Source organism: Abramis brama (genome assembly GCF_963993115.1).
Source record: "Abramis brama genome assembly, chromosome: 24".
Classification (NCBI taxonomy): Eukaryota; Metazoa; Chordata; class Actinopteri; order Cypriniformes; family Leuciscidae; genus Abramis; species Abramis brama.
In genome coordinates, this window is record NC_139986.1 from 13,195,884 (window position 1) to 13,217,270 (window position 21,387).

Here is a 21,387-nt window from a genome sequence, read left to right on the forward strand (position 1 = left end):
GTCTCAGGTCCCGGAGCCTGCTTGCAATAGCAAAACGCCTCCTCATATGGAGCCAGCACAATCTGCGCTCGCTGAGAGCGGCGCATGTGCCGGGCGTCCTGAACGTGGGCCCGGATATGTTATCCAGGGCAAAACTCTCCCCAGGAGAGTGGTCCCTGCACCCCCTTACGGTGCGAAATATCTGGGACATTTTCGGCAAAGCAGAGGTAGACCTGTTCGCGTCGCAAACCAACGCTCACTGCCCAATGTTCTTCTCAAAAGAAAGGAATGCGCTGGCCCAGACGCCCTCTCTATGCGTTTCCCCCGGTCGCCTTGTTACCACAGGTAATCAAGCGAGTCAGGGAGAGCAAATGCTCGATACTCCTCATAGCTCCGCTATGGGAGAATCAAGTCTGGTTCCCAGAACTGATGGAACTAGGGAGCGCGGCCCCATGGCCGATTCCGCTGAGAAAGGACCTGCTGTCTCAGGCCCAGGGCGCGATTTGGCACCCATACCCCGAGCTGTAGGCTCTACATGTATGGGCAATCAACTATCACCATTGCACCTCCCGGAGGGAGTGCTGAACACGATCACAGAGGCTAGAGCCCCGTCTACTAGACGGCTTTACACGTCTAAATGGTCAGTGTTCGCTGATTGGTGCTCAGCTCATGATTTAAACCCGCTAAAAGGTGAGGTAACGGTGGTTCTTTCTTTCCTACAAGAGCTGTTGGACAGCGGGAGAACCCCTTCCACGCTCAAAGTGTATGTGGCGGGTGGGCGACCTGCACGCGCTTTCAGTAAGCGCTACGAATTTGGGCCTAATGACTCTAAAGTCATCCTCAAACCAAGACACGGCTACGTCCCAAAAGTGCTTGCGACTCCCTTCAGAGCGCAAATTATCTCCCTCTCGGCCCTCCCTATTTCTAATAGTGAGGCAGGGGTTAACCTTCTCTGCCCGGTGAGGGCATTAAGGATTTATGTAGAGCGCTCCGCCATTTTTAGGCAAACGGAGCAGCTTTTCGTTTCGTTCGGTGGCCGCATCAAAGGGCTAGCCATCTCGAAACAGACCCTGTCCAGATGGATAGTGGACGCTTGCGTCAGCTTATGCATCCAAGGGTCTGAACTGCCCCTTGGGGGTGAGGGCCCACTCGACTAGAGGTATGGCCTCATTGTGGGCATGGTCAAGTGGGGTTTCAATCCATGACATTTGTATGGCAGCAGGCTGGGCCTCGCTGTCTACATTTGTAAGGTTTTATAACCTGGAAGTACCCGCCTTACAGGCCAGACTGCTCTCAGTCTGATGATGATATATTAACAGTGTCTACCCAACTCAGTTTGATTAGACTGTTGATACGCTGCAGGTCCTGTGGCCTATGCAGTTTAAGGTGGTCATACTGCCTTAACTGTATAGATATATGTTTATGCACTTATCTCATAACACCGAGTCGTCCCGCCCTATTATGCCGTTGCGATCACTTCACTTTGCATGAGCCCCGGGCTACTGCCCTTGGGATATAAGTGTTTGAAATTCAGCACGCACGGCGCTTTACATAGGGTTCCCGTAGCGTAAGCTATACTTACGCAACACGAGAGTACTCTCGTAAGAGAACGACACTCGGTTACTGACGTAACCTCGGTTCTCTCTAGAGAGGGAACGAGTGTTGCGTAGCCTGCCGTGCTTGTGCTGCACTTGGTTTCGCTTCTAGTCGACTGAAATCACTTGTGCAACCTGTGCGAGGGGGTTTTATAGGTTAGCCACACCCCATTTTGGCGGGCTATGACGACAGCGCGGGAAGGCTTCCCATTGGCGCTGGAGTCATGCCAAGACGCACTGATAGGTTGCAGCAGTTGCCGCAGAGCAGCCAATAGGCGCGCGAGCTGACTCGCCTATGTCTGCCTGCTGCAGCAAATGCGTTTTACATTCTAAAAATTAAGGATAATTTTTGCTTCAGTATTCTCGAGAAAAGGAGTTTTCCCGTAGCGTAAGCTAAACTTACGCAACACTCGTTCCCTCTCTAGAGAGAACCGAGGTTACGTTATTAACCGTTTTCTTCTATAATGCCTGATGAGTTTGGAGAATAACTGACAAGAGATCAGAGACCATTCCTCCATACAGAATCTCTCCAGATCCTTCAGATTCACAAGTTCATGTTGGTGGTGCTTCTGTTCAGTTCATCCCACTCATTTTCTATAGGGTTCAGTTTAGGGGACTGGGACAGTCATGGCAGAAGCTTCATTTTGTGCTCAGTTATAACCACTGTCCACTTTAGTGGCATGCAGCTATATATATCTGAATAATAGGAGGGGCCCACCAACTAAGAACTTAATGCTGCAAAAAATATATATCTTAATATGTTTCTCAGTGTGTAGCCACAAACAATAAAGAGATAAATTAACTTTTTAGACCTTTATATCAATTTAGGAAACAGAAGAAATAAACAGAACAATGCATTTATATGAAAATGAATTGAAATGAAACCAGTTCAACAAATGAAAGCTGTATCCGCACAGATGGTCTGTAAAGAAAGACTTAATCAATAGAAAAAGAATGACAAATGAAAATAAATAAAACTATCTAATCAGTTCAATCTTGTAGTTGAGTGATTCTTTGGGTAATTATGAAATCACTACAAAGAAAGTTGAAATAGTCCATCTGTGATCCTTGGAGAGTCTTTGGCCACTCAAACTTTTCTCCTCACCGTGCTTTAAGACAACATAGACACGTCCTCTTCCTGGCAGATTCGTAACATCTTTAGTTGATTGGAACTTCTTAATTATTGCCCTGATGGTCAAAATCCAAGATGGCGGCGCACACAGTTGCAGCGGCTCAGTGCTTTCCCTGTTGGTACTTTTTACGAATGTTTGTGTGTATAGTGTTCTGTATCCAGTCTTTTTATTGTACAAACAACACTTACAGCCGACATGATCTATGGAAGTTTGGCATTTGTAGCAAACAGAGCATTTCCACTGATTTTCACCGCTCACACAACATTCCTCCGGATATCGCGAGGTGCCCTGGTTCTCCGTGGATTATCATCCCAGCGGGCAGGCGGAGAAGGCGGCGCAAAGAGAGGAAACAAAAGCGGGGCTGCAGGGCCGGTGCGCTAGCAAGGCTACGAAGGAAGCCACACAAACCACCGCTTCCCAGCATCTTCCTCTCCAATGCAAGATCACTTGTTAATAAAATGGATGAACTGAGGCTTCAGGTTGCAACAAATAATGCCATCAAGAACAGTTGCATCCTGTTGATCACGGAAACCTGGCTCCACTCACTCATCCCGGACTTAGCTATCCAGCTAGCAGGCTACACAGCACAGCGCCAGGACAGGACAAGTAACTCTGGTAAGAGCAGAGGAGGGGGGCTGTGTGTGTATGTCAACAACTGCTGGTGTACTAACACAGTGATATTGGACAGACATTGCTCCCCAGATTTGGAGTATGTGACTATCAAATGTCGTCCAATTTATCTCCCTAGAGAGTTTACTGTTGTCCTGATTACTGCTGTTTATATTCCGCCCGATGCTAACGCTAACTCAGCTCTCATACTTTTAAGTGGCAGCGTTAGCAATCAGCAGAGTAGGTATCCTGATGCAGTGTGTATTGTTGCGGGGGATTTCAACCACGCAGAATTAAAAGCAGTGCTCCCAAAATTCCATCAGCACGTAAAGTGTGCAACCAGAGGAGCTAATACATTGGACAAGGTCTACTCAAACATCAAGCAGGGCTACAAGGTCAATCCATTACCACACCTGGCCCAGTCTGACCACCTGTCACTGCTGTCAGTCCCGGCATACACCCCCATTAGGAAAACCACTCCTATCATCACAAAGACTATTAAAACATGGCCTGATGGAGCATCCCAGCAGCTGCAGGACTGCTTTGACAGGACCTGTTGGGACACTTTTGAACACCCAGATCTGGATATGTTTACAGACAGTGTTCTGTGTTACATTAAATTCTGCATAGACATTGTCACAGTAGACAAACACATCCAGGTCTACCCCAACCAGAAGCCCTGGATGTCTAGGGAGGTCCAGCATCTGTTAAAGGCGAGGAACACTGCTTTCAGATCAGGTGACGAGTCTCTCTACAGTGCAGCACGTACTAATCTGAAGAGGGGCATCCGAAAGGCCAAGTCTGACTACAGGAGGAGGATCGAGGACCACTTGGACAGCAACAACAGCAGGCAGGTGTGGCAGGGAATCCAGCACATCACCACGCGGAAAGCAGCCGGCCCTGATGGCATCTGCGGACGCGTATTAAAGGACTGTGCGGACCAGCTGGTGGGGGTCTTTACTAAGATCTTCAACCAGTCACTCTCCCAGCTCACTGTCCCATCCTGCCTGAAGTCCTCCATCATTGTCCCCCTGGCCAAAAAAACAAATATAACCACTCTCAACGACTACCGGCCAGTAGCACTCACCCGTGGTGATGAAGTGCTTTGAGAAACTGGTCCGTAGTCACATCATGTCTTTTTATCCTCCTACCTTTGACCCACACCAGTTTGCTTACAGGGCGAACAGATCGACTGAGGATGCCGTGGCTACAGCCCTCCATGCTGCACTGTCCCACCTGGAGCAGCCGGGGAGCTATGCCCGGTTACTTTTCATAGACTTTAGCTCTGCTTTTAATACTATCCTCCCCCACAGACTGGTGTCCAAACTGTCCAACAGTGGAATACCACACTCCACCTGCCTATGGATTAAGGACTTTCTGTCAGACCGCACTCAGAGGGTAAGAATGGGCCCCCATACATCCACGGCCCTCAGCCTCAGCACTGGCTCCCCGCAGGGCTGTGTGCTGAGTCCCCTGCTCTATACCCTCTACACCCACGACTGCACCCCTGCTCATCAGAGCAACACCTTTGTCAAATTTGCTGATGATACCACAGTAGTGGGGCTCATCACAAGGGGGGATGAGTCCAATTACAGAGACGAGGTGGAGAAATTGGTGGGGTGGTGCAAAGTTAACAACTTGCTCCTCAATACATTAAAGACCAAGGAACTCATTGTGGACTTCAGGAGGAAGAAAACGGTAATCCAGCCACTGTTCATAGGCGGAACCTGTGTAGAGAGGGTTTCTGACTTCCGCTTCCTGGGAGTCAACATCATGGAGGACCTGACCTGTGCCATCCACACCACTGAGCTAGTGAAGAAGACCCAGCAGAGACTCTACTTTCTAAGAGTTCTCAGGAGGAACAACATCCCCAAAAAACTGCTGGTGTCCTTCTATCGCTGCTTAATTGAGAGCATCCTGTCATACTGTCTCTGTGTGTGGTTTCCAAGCTGCACTGTGGCACAGAGGAAAAAGCTCCAGGGTGTCATAAAGGCAGCACAGAAAATCACTGGTTGCCCCCTCCCCTCTATGGAAGAACTTCACAGCTCCCGCTGCATCAAAAAGGCCAAAACCATCATACAGGACTCATCACACCCCGGTCACACACTGTTCAGACTATTGCCGTCAGGCAGGAGATATAGGTCCATGAAAACAAGAACAAATAGACTACAAAACAGCTTTTATCCAACAGCCATAAGTGCATTAAATAATGCTGCTAAATTATAGTCCCCACCACTGATCTGTGTCAAAACTAGGGCCATGTGCCCTGTTTTTAAATGTGGATGTCTGCATGAGTGTGTCTCCTATGTGTTTTTAGTATTAATGTAGTAGTAGTATTTTTGTATTTTTAGATGTTTGGCACTTGACAAGGACTGTACTTAATTTCGTTGTACCAGTTACAATGACAAATAAATATTCTATTCTATTCTTCTATTCTTCTAAAATGGGGATTTTCAATTCTTTAGCTATTTTCTTACCGCCACTTTTTATTTTGTGATGCTCAACAATCTTTTGATGCACATCAGAACTATATTCTTTGGTTTTACTCATTGTGATGGATGATTAAGGGAATTTGGCCTTTGTGTATTCATCATACTTAAATTCCTGTGAAACAAGAAGTCATAGCTGGACAATTTCATGTTCCTAGTCACCCTGGTGTGCTAAATAATGGTAAATATTAGTGGGAATATACTTCAGAGATATTTTATTGGTAAAAAAATTCTAGGGGTGCCAATAATTGTGGCCGACGTGTTTTGGAGAAAAACATTTATTACATAATGTGATTTCCTCCCCACTTTCAATTCTTTTACTTCAATGAAAGGTTAGATTTTTGCAGATTTTTTGAATGAAAGATCAAAAGGATAAACAATGCAGATTTATTTTTTTTACAGCCATTTTTGATCATGTTTACCAGAGGTGCCAATAATTCTGACCACCACTGTAAATCTCGTTATTCTTTTTTCTCAGAATTACATATGAAGTCACAATTGCGTGTTATAAAGTCAGAATTGCGAGAAAGGTTTATATCGTCATAGTTTATATCTTTATTTCAAGCTTCCATACTAACCACTGTGATAAAATACACTATTATTTCAGAACAGTAATTATTAACTCTGTACTAAAGCTTCTCTGTTCTTTGCTGATGGGTTGATAAGTTTGCATGAGGAAGTACAATAGACTGTTCTTTAATACAGACAAAACAACTGTTATATGATATTCTAGTGACAAAGTACAGAAAGTATTTAAATGTAAAAAGTCATTTGATAGTCTATTTGCATGTTTTACAGACTTGGACATTCGGTTTATTTTATTCTGGTAATATTAAATGCTTCACCTGTTGAAAGTACACATTGGGGACTCCTGGAAATAGTTAACCTCTGCATCATTACTCTTGTCTGAAAACTAGTAGTCATATCACAGAATCCTTTGAGGAAATTGTGCTGGACTTCTGTTTTACTCTGAATGAATGACGGACTGTACTGCTGGAGGTGAGGCTTCTCTATCATTTTGTTGTCTCTCTTTAAGCACATTTCAGACTATCCAATTAAAAATGATTCACATTAAAATATAATTTAGAAAATATACCTTTTTAAGAGTCAAAAGAAAAAGTGACATCTGTGTGAAGCATTTTTGTAGATTGGAAACTCGTGTTTTCGTGTTTGTACCTACAGCACTTGAGATGTCTGTCTTTCCTTTCATGGTTTTTCTGTTCTTCACCAATGAACTTGTACTGGTATCTTCAGGTGAGACAGCTATTGTTGTACAACTAAAATGAAAATAATTAAAAACATTTTGTATTACAGTTATTATGTACAATATTTTAAAGTGTCTATGTATGTTTGTTAGGCTACTTTCTTTTCAGAAATTGTGTATTTTGTAAGAAAATTTAGCTATAATGTTTGTACCCTGTATTACACTCATTTTGCAAAACAAGATATTTTAATGTGTTTGTATGTTTATATTGCTGTTCTGTTTTCAGAAACAGTATATAAAGCAAAAATGCCTGGCAGTATAACAGCACTGAGCGGCTCTTGTGTGCAGATACCTTGTACATTTGAAGTGCCAGAGACCATACTGAAGAATGCAGAAAGTATATTTGGCTTCTGGATAAAGAATGATCCTTATCCCGAACCATGGGCTTTGGTAGTTTATAATGGAAGAACAAACATCAGCAAAGGATTCAGTCGTATAGAGATAACTGGAAATCTTAGTCAGCGTGAATGTACCACAGTTTTCTATGATGTCATGAACAATCATTCAGACAGTTATTACTTCAGGGTGGAAATAAAGCCACAGGATTGGAAATACTCATATTTGGATCCCATCAAGATTTCTGTTTCTGGTAAGTGGGGCTCCACTATAAACTATATTAATCTGTTTTGACATTTTAAAATAACTTCCTGATTATGATTCGTGATTGTGAAGGCCCTGAGTAGGCCTATTTAATTATTTCAATATATAACAAATAGCCTATTTAGAGCATCCAAGATCAAATCCTATCTATTTGAATGGGAGAATCCTGAAATCTTCAAATCCGCAACAAAATCCCATGTTGTTTCTTATGCTCAAATAGCATTAAAAAGCCTATTTTTTTTAGGCTAGACCAGCCACACCACATGCGCTTTCCTAAGCGAGTCTCAGGTTTCTAGAGACGCAATGACTTTACCGATCAGCGATTGGCTATTTTATTTAGGAGGTATTCCGCCCAGGGCCGTATATATATATATATATATATATATATATATATATATATATATATATATATATATATATACACACTACTGGTCAAAAGTTTTAGATTGATAAGATTTTTTTAGGTTTTTAAAAGAAGTCTCTTCTGCTCACCAAGGCTGCATTTATTTGATAAAAAACAATAATAAAAAAAACCCAGTAATATTGTGAAATATTATGACAATTTAAAGTGACTGTTTTCTATTTTTATATATTTTAAAATGTAATTTATTCCTCAGATGAAGGCTGAATTTTCAGCATCATTACTCCAGTCTTCAGTGGCACATGATCCTTCAGAAATGTTTGATGTTTCAAAAAACAGATGTTTCAAAAAACATTCATTATTATTTTCAATGTTGAAAACAGTGTACAATTTTTTTTCAAAATTCTTTGATGAATAGAAAGTTCAAAAGAACAGCATTTATTTAAAATAGAATATTTTCTAACTTTATAAATGTCTTTACTGTCACTTTTGATCAGTTTAACTCATCCTTGATGAATAAAAGTATTGATTTATTTTATTTCTTTCCCCCAAAAATAAAATAAAAATTCTTACTGACCCCAAACTTTTTAAGGGTAGTGTTTAATGTTACAAAAGCTTTAGATTTCAGATAAATGCTGTTCTTTTGAACTTTCTATTCATCATAGCATCATGAAATAATTTCAACATTTTCAACATTGATAATAATCATAAATGTTTCTTGAGCATCAAATCATCATGTTAGAATGATTTCTGAAGGATCATGTGACACTGAAGACTGGAGTAATGATGCTGAAAATTCAGCTTTGATCACAGGAATTAATTACACTTAACTATATATTCACATAGAAAACAGCTGTTTTAAATTGTAATAAAATTTAACAATATGACTGTTTTTGTTTGTATTTTTAATCAAATAAATGCAGCCTTGGTGAGCAGAAGATACTTATTTGAAAAACATTAAAAATCTTACCGATCTAAAACTTTTGACCGGTAGTGTGTGTGTATATATATATATATATATATATATATATATATATATATATATATATATATATATATATTTATTTATTTTTTATTTTTTTTTACTAACACTTTTAAAACCAAAAAAATTTTTTTAGCAATGCTTTATTTTTATAGGCTATAACCTAACCTTTTACAGTTTTGGATAAAATAAGCCTACATCTTTTGCATAATTTTTGCTTAAAAATAAAGCATTCATAAATTATTTTATGATAAACATATTACTGTCTTAAGTGAACTCATTTATAGTTATAAACTCAAATAATAATAATAATAATAATATCAGTCATGATACAGGTTAGACAATAATAATAAAGTGCTAAGATTAGCACAAATAAACAAAAGATTTTGATGCACGTCATTAAATCGTATATTCCACTACCCTGGTAATCCAGAGTTCTCGCGAGAGCACAAGTTGAATTTAGGCTTATTTGAGATGCGCCTAGCCTCGCCTGAAATGTAGTCGAGAGGGGGAGAGCGGGGCACAAAGTAACGCTTTTTGACTTTCTCAGTTTGTGTAAATCCACTTATGGTTCAGAGTATTTATTTTTTCCAACATTAATTTCCCACATGTCTAGTACAATTATGTGTTTTTGTTTTATTAATACAGTATATACTTTTTTCTTGATATACCCCGAAAGAATGGAAGTGAAATGTGACAACATGCCCCATAGGTGGGGTACATTGTAACATGTGTGGGGCACATTGTAACATAACATATGACAGCTTAAAATGTTATCTGATCTAATAAAAAAAAATATACAAAACAAACTAAAATATTTTCTAAATAAAATACAATTAAAAAACTTTTTCATATAAAATAATGGCAATTTTTAATAATTAATTATAAACTCATTTTTGAGTTTTGACTACGAACACCTGAAAACACAGCTATACAACATAGTTCAAAACAAATAAATAATTAGTAATTTCTGAACATTGACTGTCAGTCTTTATTCACCTTTTTCTCACGTTTTCTCAATACAATTAATAAAAGTATAGAATATAATAGCATATTTCTAATAGGGGCACATTGTAACGCAGTGTTACAACATGCCCCGCCTGCACAAAGCGGTGTAGAGCTAAAGCACACAGAAGCTCAAGTGGATGCCGTGGTAACGAACAATGCCCGCTATAGTGAAAACATCTGCATCTTTATTGTATTGTAGGCTATTACAAACGAGAGCTAAAAACCTAACAAAAAAAAAGAAGCTTTTTTTCTATATTTTCGCTTGGTAGTATTTTTATTAATAAGGTCAATACAAACAGGGCAATGTGCCAAATCATACCCAGGCCACCGGGATTTCACTTTTACCGGCTGCTCTCGATGGCCGGTCCGAGACTGCCTTATAATTTAGTAGGCTACACGTAGACTATCAGCCTAATAATAAAAGTTATGGCACTTCGGGTGAAAAATGTTGTCCTGTGTTCCGTCTTTTAAACTTCTCCTCAAACGTGCATGCAGTGTAAATAAAGCAGTTACATCAATGAAATGATAGTAAAGTTAGTCCACGGCCACACCCCCATGGTACCGCCCACGGCGCAAATTACAAGACGAAAAATGGAAAAATAGAAAATCGGTTAGATTTCATTTATTCGAATGTTTGTTTCTGAAGTCACAATTTAGCAAAAGTAAAATTGAAAAAGGGGAGAAAAAGGCAAATATCCATTGATAATGTACTGGAAAAACAACAAAAAAAGAATGTCTGGTTTCAATTTTGCATTTTTGCATTTGCATTGTATGGTCTGAAAACTGAATTGTGAAGCGTTACACGAGACGGACAGATCTCTCTTCTCGCAGTTGATCTGACATCTGCGAGATCAGGTGGATTTCGCGGGATTTACAGGATTCACGCTCGTGCAGTGTTGCTAATAAACTGGATGTAGGCCTAATTAAGTTCTGTTGCTTTTATATTAAAATAAATATGAACAAGACACCCAAAGTACTTATTTAATTCCATTCCAAATACATGTTTATCAATCATTTCTTTAATACAGACATATGTTTTCTTTTTAAATAAAAATTACAATGCTTAACCCATAGAGATCGCACTGTCAGATAGTTTGGGAATATTCACACATAACGTAGGCTATACACATAAAACATGATATCAGACTTTTAAAATCAAATATTTTAAAAGAGAACAATCACGGTTGTTTAAGCCAATGAGCATTAAGCTGTGTCGTCAGCAAGTCGTTTCCCATCATGCTTTTGATCAGCGCAGTCAGTGGAGAGCAACTGCGCTCGACTGCAGAATCCGACACATCCGCCTTGGGCTCGCGAGAGATTTTTGACGTACGTCAGCATGACATCAGAGCAAGGCGGACCGCACTCGGACACATTTCTAACCGGCATGCATCTCGCGCTGATCACTGGTGATCGGTTCTGCGCAGATTTTGCTCATCTCAAACAAGCCTATTGCTCAGCGAGTTACTCTGGTGTTGAATAATGATGCTCATTAAATATGCCCCTCGATCTGAGCTGCACCAATCACATCGGGCTATCTGATATAGGTGGGCCAGAGGCGAGCTAAACAGATGACGACAGCGCTGTGATGTCGAAGTCATTAGTAAACATTGCAAGATGGCTATGGATGAATACCAGTTGTTTGAAACGGCTTTGGCCGCTACAATGATCGAGTTAGACTTGGCTTTTTATCTAAAACAGGAACAGAAGACACCGCTCGAATCGTTCCTTTGCAAGAAGGGCGTTTTTGCTGTTTTGCCGACCGGATACGGCAAGAGTCTAATCTACCAGTTAGCTCCGCTGGTAGCTAAGCGTATGGGGTTTATTGTTGTGATTGGTCGTAGTGTTATCCAATTGCGTGCAGTGAGATTTTCAAATGCATGCTTGGTGTCGCCCCTCGAGCTGGCCGATTATCATTAGTCGATGCCAGACCATTAATCTTTTAGATTTAGGTCTGGATTTCCAGGCTAATATTCCACCCCATACCCACTACAATTGAGAATCACTTTAAGCATGCAGATGCAGTTAAGACAATTTGATGTATTCCACTTATTACACAATAAAACAATATACAATAAGATTCGTTAACAAAGTACCTCCTGGTATTCTTCTAAAATGAGGGCGAGCCACAAATCCGTGAGTAAAGTTTACAAACCCGTGGGAACGGATTGCGAAAGTGTGGGCACAGTTTATTAATTTGTGGGTACAGATTGCAAAAACTGAAGGCACAGTTTACAAATCTGAGAGCGCGGATTAGAAACTCGTGGGTACGGTTTATTAATCCGTGGGCACGATTTGCTAAACCGAGGGAACAATTTGAAAATTCGTGAGTACGGTTTATAAACTGAGCGGACGGATTGCAAAACCGTCGCCACGGATTGTTTTTTTTCTCCCATAGGTGACTTCCCGGGCTCCGTAGCTCTCTACTCCCACACGTGTCCATCGTACTTTTCAGCCAGGACTCAAGGAGCACGGTTTTGCACAACTTTTGCACAATATGACTTGATCAGAATGTAAATTAAATATTTACATCAAGCATGGCGAAAAAAGACAGGGATAGGCATTTAGGCTAAGTAAAGTAGGCTAAAATGTTTTTGGATGGTGCGTAACACTTTAGAATAATGGTCCATCCATATTAGTTATAGCATATATAGTATAGCTGAAGTGTTAATTTTGTACTCCATTACTTCCTGCATAGTTACATACATGAGGGACCATTATTCTAAAGTGTTATTGGTTATTGTGACTAAAAACACATTATGAGGACAGTGTTGATAATGAAGCATGCAATTTGCTGAGGTTAGCACATTGTTTAGCGTAGCTAGGGGAACATTTTTTTCCATGATTTTGCTTGTGCATTTGTTTTCATTTACAGCGCAAATGTGTCTAAAAGGTTGAATTATCAATAGTTATGAGACTGTAACATTTCACCAACTGACATGCAAATTCCATGCTTCCTTATAAATACTGTCCTTATAAAGTTTTGAGTCACAATAAGTTACTATCCAAAAACATTTTGCTTAGACGTGCCTCCAAAGACTTTAGATATACCAAGATTGTGAACTCGTATTACTATGAATTGGAGAAATTGCAACGTGCAATTGATAAGGAGTCAAATCTAAAAGAGTTGAGTCAAGGTCAGCTCTAGCAGAGGAATCATTTATTCTATTGCTGTGTCTGAAATCGCTCACTTCTTTACTCATTCCTCTGTAAAATTAATTAATGGTAACGATGTTAATAGGCTACTCATCATTTCAAGGTATGTCATCCCTACATTGGACTAATTTGGACAGTCATGCTAAAAGTGTGTTATTTTAATAAAGGGAAATTAGGGCTTCTCTGGTTGTGTTTAGTTTCATTTTCATGGACCTTTAGGGTACATTTACATGACAACGATGTACTAAAAATGGAAACGTTTTTTCTTTGTGCAGATGAAAAAATTATCAAAATTATCCCCATTCACACGGATCCATGAAAACGATTAAAAACGCTGTATTATGCTGCCAGATCAGTAGTAGGCGATGTCACTATGTAAAGAGAGACTATGCGCATGCGCACATTTACGCATTCTTCTACATGCATTCGCGCCAAACGTGAACGTCTATAGACTGAACACATAATGCGCATAATAATACAATTTTCACAGATTCACGTTTTTGAAGTTTACACGGAGACGATAAACGGCATCGTTTAACGGTAACCCGTTTTCAAAAGTTTGCGTTTCCAGGCCCAAAATGTCGTTGTTGTGTAAATGAACGGCCAAAACGCATACAAAATTTCCGTTTTTAGTGTAAAATGATGTTGAGTAAACGGCCCCTTAGTTTTCCCCCTTAAGTTACTTGTGTCCTTTGTTCTAGTTTCCCATCAGTCATTAGTTCATTAACAAGCTCACCTGTCTGCATTTAGTTCATTATCATTGTGAATTCAAGTTCCTCTTTATTCTGTTTATTTGTCGGTTCTTGTCAAAGTGAAGTTTGGTTAATTAAATCTTCTGCCTGTTTCTGTATTCTTGAGTTATTTGAGTTTGTAAATAAAGACTGTTTGAATTTATCATCTTCGTCATGCCTACTAACCAGCAACTCCCAACCCATGACACAATGACTGCTATCTTGTTCTATTCCTGACTCTGTTTTGATGTAAAGCACACGAATTTGAGGAAACGATTCCATGAACTCCTATGGTGAGAGTCAGAGTCGACTCCAAAAAACCTGGAATCAAGTACCCCTATGAGCAAGATGGCGAAATAAGTCCTGCATTCGAAATAAAAGAGCCATCGGGAATTGGTGAAGTATCACGTCATTACAGTTAGAAGCCAAAGAAGTTGGTTGCCAAAGAAACTCTCAGGACTGCACATGCGCATTGGCTGGTCTATTTTTTTAACATTGAGCAAAAGAAACCACATTTATGGCTGCTGGTTTGTAATATGTTATTTAAAGGAATAGTTCCCCTCAAAATGAAAATTGCCTGATAATTTACTCACCCCAATGCCATCCAAGATGTTCATGTCTTTCTTTCTTCAGTGGAAAAGAAATTAAGTTTTTTGAGGAAAACATTTCAGGATTTTTCTCCACATAATGGACTTCAACGGTAACCAAATTGTTGAAGTCCAAATCAATGCAGTTTCAAAGGGCTCTGAAGTGCTTCAAAGGGCTCTGCACGATCCCAGCTGAGGAATATGGTCTTATCTAGCGAAACGATCGGTCATTTTCTAAATAAAATAAAAATGTATATACTTTTTAACCACAATTGTTCGTCTTGTGCTGGTCTGTGCCAAGCATTACGTAATAACGTTGGAAAGGTCACGCTGGATGTAGGCGGAAGTACCGCCCCATTGTTTACAAAGCGAACGTGTGAAGACTAATACAAAAGCCCTTTAACAAATAGGGTAAAACAATGATGTCGGACGATTTGGAAGTTGGAGGAGAAAATGAGATGGAGTTTTTCACCCTACCCAACCTTTTTGAACCGGAGTACAGTACACAGATGAAGACCTTAGGCAGATGGAGGAGACCGCTACGTCCAGCGTGACCTCTCCAACGTGATTACGCAATGCCTGGCAGACCAGCACAAGACGAACAATTGTGGTTAAAAAGTATATACATTTTTATTTTATTTAGAAAATGACCGATCGTTTCGCTAGATAAGACCATATTCCTCAGCTGGGATCGTGCAGAGCCATTTGAAGCACTTCAGAGCCCTTTGAAACTGCATTGATTTGGACTTCAACAATTTGGTTACCGTTGAAGTACATTGTGTGGAGAAAAATCCTGACATTTTTTCCTCAAAAAAATTAATTTCTTTTCCACTGAAGAAAGAAAGACATGAACATCTTGGATGGCATTGGGGTGAGTAAATTATCAGGAAATTTTCAATGTGAGTGTGGCAAACATTTTTTTAATTTTTCAGGATTTCCCCATTCATGTAGACAGGATATGGTTTTATAAGCCCACAAAGTCGTTGCAGTATGGCTGTAGAGTGAACGAACTTTCCATGAAAATATACTCACAAATCCAAAATGATTCAAAAAATCATGACAATTTGCAATTCAAGATTCAATATTAAACTCATAAAATGTAAACATTCAAAACGTTTTGTACACAGTTGTACATCTGTGAATTGTTTTGGATTTGTGAAATGTATTTTATGAATATATAATTTTATTGTGTGCACATAACTTGATTTTTGTGAAAATATTATATTTTTGTGCATGTAAATTAGGTTTGTATTTTGCCTGTGCATCACAACTTTTTTTTTTCAATATAGTCTTCTCAAGGGTTATTTAAAAAACTGATTATATCCTCTATATGTGTATTGTGTTTTTGTAGCATGTTGTTGTATGTTTTCCTTAAATTTAACAGCAATTTATACTGTGTTCACTTTGCCCTGTAGATTCACCACAACCTCTCATCCTTAAACCCACTGATCTGAAAGCAGTGATGGAGAACACAACAGTCAATCTGAGCTGCTCTGCTGAAGCCCCCTGCCCCAAACAACCTCCTACAATATCCTGGTCCAACATCCCTGAATCTGCAAACATTACAACACAGTTACAGGAGAAACCTGATAAAACCCAGTCAGTGTTTTCAAACATGACCTTCAAAGCTTCATACATGGATCACAGAAAGAACATCTCCTGCAATGTTACATATCTAAGAAAAACATCTAATGACTCAACTGTGGAGACCACCGTGATGCTACAAGTCCTGTGTAAGAGATTTAGGGTAGTTTTGCTCTTTCATTAGCATTATTATGTTCAGATGTGTACTATTATTACATCTAGTTTATCTAAAGAAGTTTCTGTTTTGCCCTCAAGTTCCTCCAAAAGAAACTCACATCACCATCAATCAATCTGCTTCAGTCTCTGTTGGCACTAATGTGACTTTGACCTGCAAAAGCAAAGCCAATCCATCAAATAACATGACCTTCTCCTGGCACAAACGTGGACAGGACAATCAGCTGGATTTAGGAGAACAACTGATCTTTACTGTAAATAGGAGCAGTGGAGGCTGGTACTCTTGCAAAGCAAAGAATGTACATGGTACTCAGATGTCAGAAGAGATCCAGCTGATTATGGAAGGTGAGTTTATTTCTATGTACAGATACTAAACGTTACCTGATGATCATCATAGGTAGCTCCAGTTTTATGATTGAATTTTATTTTTAAATGATCTGCACAGCCTGTTGACCGACTAATTTTGCTTTATTTTTTTCAATCAGGCTCAGTCTTTTCATTAGATCAGTCTTTGATCATTGGCTGTGTAGTGGGAGTTTCAGCACTTCTGTTGACATTTCTTCTGATAACACTTTTCCTAAGGTAAGCACAGTTAGATGGTGAATTGTATGGAATAGAGCAACCAGACTTAAGAATAAATGAATTCAGACCTGTCATTTCTCTTTGAAACATATAATCTGGTGTTCACAATATGGTGGTACGTTGTGTATTTTATGAATTTCTTAATTTCCTATTAATACAGAGCTCAAAGAGTAAAGGCATCCACTATTATGGAAACTGCCGTCTCAGATCAGGTATGTTTTACACTCTTTTAGCAGATCACATTATTTCAAATAGGAAGTACCATAATAATTTAAAATAGGAAGTGCCATAATAAGCAGATATCAATACCATGCGTTTACAGTAATGGTTTATTATGTACAGAAACCAAAAAACGAGGAAGGTGGATCCACATAAACAGTCATTTATTATGTTTGCTCTTTCAGGGTCATGAAAAACAAGTGCAGACCATTTATGCTAATGGTGGTTTTGTGTCGGGTGAAGAGCTAGAGATGCCAAAGGATGAGAATGACATAGTCCACTATGGAGAGATTGACTTCTCCACTCCCCAAACCAAAATCACCACAGTACAGGGCTCAGGACAAGAGACGGTATATGCCGAGGTCAGAGGCCCAGGGAAGGAGATGAACCAGGATTAGTTTACATTAGAATAAATGGCTTGAGTCAATTGTGTTATGTAGTAAGCTTTATTGGCTTGGCTAAATGGAAACATTTAACATTTTTATTTTTTAATTTATATATATTACTGAACATCACATTCATTGTTTTTTTTCTCTTAGTGATTCCAATGTCTTCCAGTCAGGTGTTTAAATGCCACATCATACGTTTTCTTTAATTATAAACTAGATTTGTTTGTTTTTTCCTGTTACTTCTCAGTTCCAGTTTTTCTGCATTCATTCCTCCCTAAATATATCTAATTATCATCCTAAACCTATGTCAGTACATGCTTATGTTTTAGTCAGATGAGCAAATATGAAACTGTTTTTTGGTAAAAGGGTGACAGAGCAAATGTATTTTTCAGTCAGATTAGTTATTTCAGATATTTATTTCAGTCACATTAGTTCAGAGCTGATCTTAAACACCTTTTGCAGTCAGGTTATTTCATATTGAGAAACAACAACAACAACAAAACATTTATAAAAATAAAAAAAACATTATAGCCATGGAAATTTTGAAGAACTTCCTGTGAAGTTTGAAATGCTCAAAAGGTTTTTGAATAAAGACAATTATTTAATAAATAATGGTAGTAGAGTGTGTTTTATTTGGTCTGTTTTGTGGAAGTGAACAGACTTTATATTAATGCTTCTGTATTTTATGTAACACCGAACAGTGAACTGAATGAATACAGGACTTAAATACAGGAATACAGGAGCTAATGAGTTATTTAATATAGGACAACAGTTGAACAGAATCATGAACCAAGGGAACAAACTGAGACATGGAACTAGGTCAACTTAATCTGACAAGGAACAGGAACAGAACCAAACCAGAACAAAACATAATCCTGACACCTTATATAATCAATAATTACTGAATAAGATTAGCCTCAATATCTACTAACTATGACAAATGATAAAGAATTACTAATTAATTACTAATCACAACATTAACATGTCCGAGACATAAGCAAATTGTCTTTTTTACCCTGAACATGGTCATAACTTGCATCATAATAACTCAAGTGTTACCTTATCACTCTGCAGGAACTACTAGTGATCTGGGGCCGTATTCACAAAATATTTTATCTTACCACTAAGATTTCTCCTAAATAGCAGTAAAAGTTCTTAGTTAAGAGTTTCCTCTTAAAACCTATTCACAAAGCTGCTGAGACCAACTTTTACTAGGGAATAGAGAGAAGTCTTTGGCTAAGAGAAAGGGTGGGGTTAACCTTGCTATGGATGATGTCTTCACACTAACGATCTATGCACACAGTGATGGGTCTCTTTCAGTGATTTAATCATAGAAATATGATATAAGGTATCATGTTGCCATATTCAAATAAAAGTTTTAAAATAAAAAAGTAGGATAAGTGTCACTAATGAAACATATGTTCAGCTAATTGTCAGCCAACATGTCTGCATCTCGAGAGATTATGTGTCCAATCACATTGAGAGGATTGAGGGATACAGCTGACTCACATCCCTCCTCCACCTCAACTCCTCACTCTCAGCTGGTTCCTTTTCCCAGCCGGGGATACGGGGGAGAATACCCTGGGGTTGGGCTAAATTCCAAGCTTGGAGCCCTCGATCCCCTCGGACAGCACACAAAATAGGCTTATTTTACCCGTTTACTCTATTCGATCAATTTTACGTGTAAACTTTTGAAACAACTGCCACAGGTAATAGGACATTATTTCCTTTTTTATTTATTTATTTAGATGATTTTATTTTTGGCGTTTTGTCTTTTTATTATGATAGGACAGTAAGTAGACAGGAAGTGAAGTGGGAGAGAGAAAGGGGGGGACGGGATCGGGAAAGGTCCACGAACCGGAACTCAAACTCGGGTCACTCAAGCTGCCCACAAGGCTTTCGGCCCAGATGATGGGACATTATTTTCAACTTGACTGCAATGTTTTATTTCACAATGCATTCATTCAATGTATTTTGCCTGTCCATAAATGAACCTTTATGTCATCGCAGATTAAAATCTATAAATCAAAATATTTATTGCATTTATGAAGAAAAGGCTTAGCACCCAAAGCTCTATCGCCTGTTGCCTCCTCAATGGTGTACAGTGTCTTTGGGTGGATTGCTGAGGCGGATCGCCAGCAACAGCCATTTCAGGATTGTTTGTGATTTGATCTTAGTGACTTATGACTAATGGTAGTAGCCAAAGTGCTGATGTAGAACTACGCATTACGTCCTGCATGTTACCTTTTAATGTTGGACCATTATTCTAACGTGTTACCAAGATCTGTTTCGTAATATCAACTAATTAGTCATTTAGATGATGATTTGGAAATTACCTTATAACAGAGACAGTATGAAGCTGCTTTTGAGGTAAAGTGTCTTGCTGAAGGGCATAAAGCTGACAGTTCATGAATAGCACCTTTGTGGAGATTAACCTTATAGTTATGAGTCAGATTTGAACTAGAACAAAAGATGAGCATAGTGGTTTAAAAAAAAAAAAGTCTCATGAGGAAGTACAACAGTCAACATACAATATTTAAAATTGTATTGTAAAAATGTAAAAACAGCGGAACTTTGTCTAAAAATATTTGCATAGTAGAGAGACCGGGAATGGTTGCAACACTTTTTGCATTTCTCTCAGTTACTCAGAGACTATTTGGACTAGACCAACCAAATTTGTATATATTAAACTTGCATCTGTCTGCTAATTACCCATACCATTTAAAGATGATTACATATGACATATAGTTCACAGTATTTATTTGAATGGAAGAAGCCAGATGTTGCAACTGACTCCAACCCAGGTTGCAACATGTTAAAAATACCTTAAATCTCACTAATTAACTTTAGCTTTTTCTGTCTCAATGAGCATAGAATTCTGAAAATATTAACTGTTTTAGGCTGTTGGAAAGTTTTCTTTTATCGACGCAAGACCAGGAGACAGTTGGGATCGCGTTCAACAGAAGTTATTCTTTATTGAGAACTCCGCTGTACGCGGCTGCAGTACTTCCAACATTATCTAACTAATTTAACTTTACATGGTATCTTATAGGCATTTTAGGAGGAGGGACTTTCAAATGATCCAATCAGCCTGACAGTATCACCCATACCTTCACATGATCACAGAGACAAAAGCACAGCTGTACATTGAGCTTAATGGTCAGGAAATGCATAAAGACAAAGGGTGAGGGTGAGAGTCCCAGCAATCGACTCATTTAGAGAACAGGACTGGCAGGAATCTCTTGATATAATCATCATAACGGCTGCTAAACTTTCTCAGTTTATATTGGAATCTAAATTAAAACCTCAAATGCTAAAATCAGAATTCTTCACCATGATGTTTATGTAAGGAAGCATATCTGAAATAGATTCTTTAAATTTGTTATTCCACAAGGCCTACTATAATATTATAGTATTATTTATTTATACAATAATATTATTGTAGCCTATAATTGATTTATTTAGTGATATTTATCAAATAACAGTTATTGAGTTTTGTATGTAGAACATAGGCCTACATAGATTCAGTGTGCAGGTGTTACAGATGCTATTCAATCCCTCCATATTTCAGTGTCAAACAGAAAGAATTTAACAATTTGCAATGCAACAAACTGTTATTAAACATGCAATTTATAACTTGTTGCAACCATCCCCAACCAGCCATGACAGAACATCATACGCCTGCTAGACACAATGGCTTTGACACATGCTAACCATGTCACTTAGAAGTCAACAAAACAATAATTCAAACAAAGTTTTGATTAATTCATACAAAATGTCAGGACATTATGGCAAAAATACATCTCATGAAAACAAATGTACTCTCATACCTCCAAAACAAGTTTTGTTCAATAAATGCAGAAGCAGATGCTGAATATGTCTTCTGTATTCTTGGTGGGGGGAGGGTCTAACTGCATGTGCAGTATGAGTGTCATCACTCTAGCTTGT

General features: G+C 38.8%; 1 protein-coding gene across 1 annotated transcript; it reads left to right on the plus strand.

Moving 5' to 3' along the window:
* The first annotated feature begins 6,755 nt into the window (after positions 1–6,755).
* Positions 6,756–18,042, plus strand: LOC311075516 (sialic acid-binding Ig-like lectin 14). The gene is made up of 8 exons (XM_084103011.1): positions 6,756–6,804; positions 6,988–7,059; positions 7,296–7,658; positions 15,907–16,224; positions 16,331–16,594; positions 16,735–16,831; positions 16,992–17,043; positions 17,236–18,042. Exons 1-8 carry the CDS (start codon positions 6,783–6,785, stop codon positions 17,446–17,448), a joined length of 1,401 nt encoding a protein of 466 aa, XP_083959137.1. The 5' UTR covers positions 6,756–6,782; the 3' UTR covers positions 17,449–18,042.
* Positions 18,043–21,387: the final 3,345 nt, after the last annotated feature.

What these genes read in the sequence shown, in the direction of transcription:
- LOC311075516 (XM_084103011.1), top strand. Translation starts at nt 6,783, where the DNA reads ATGACGGACTGTACTGCTGGAG. An exon ending in GACGGACTGTACTGCTGGAG is followed by an intron (nt 6,805 to 6,987) that starts GTGAGGCTTCTC and finishes TTGTACCTACAG; the next exon opens with CACTTGAGATGTCTGTCTTT. An exon ending in GATCCAGCTGATTATGGAAG is followed by an intron (nt 16,595 to 16,734) that starts GTGAGTTTATTT and finishes TTTTTCAATCAG; the next exon opens with GCTCAGTCTTTTCATTAGAT.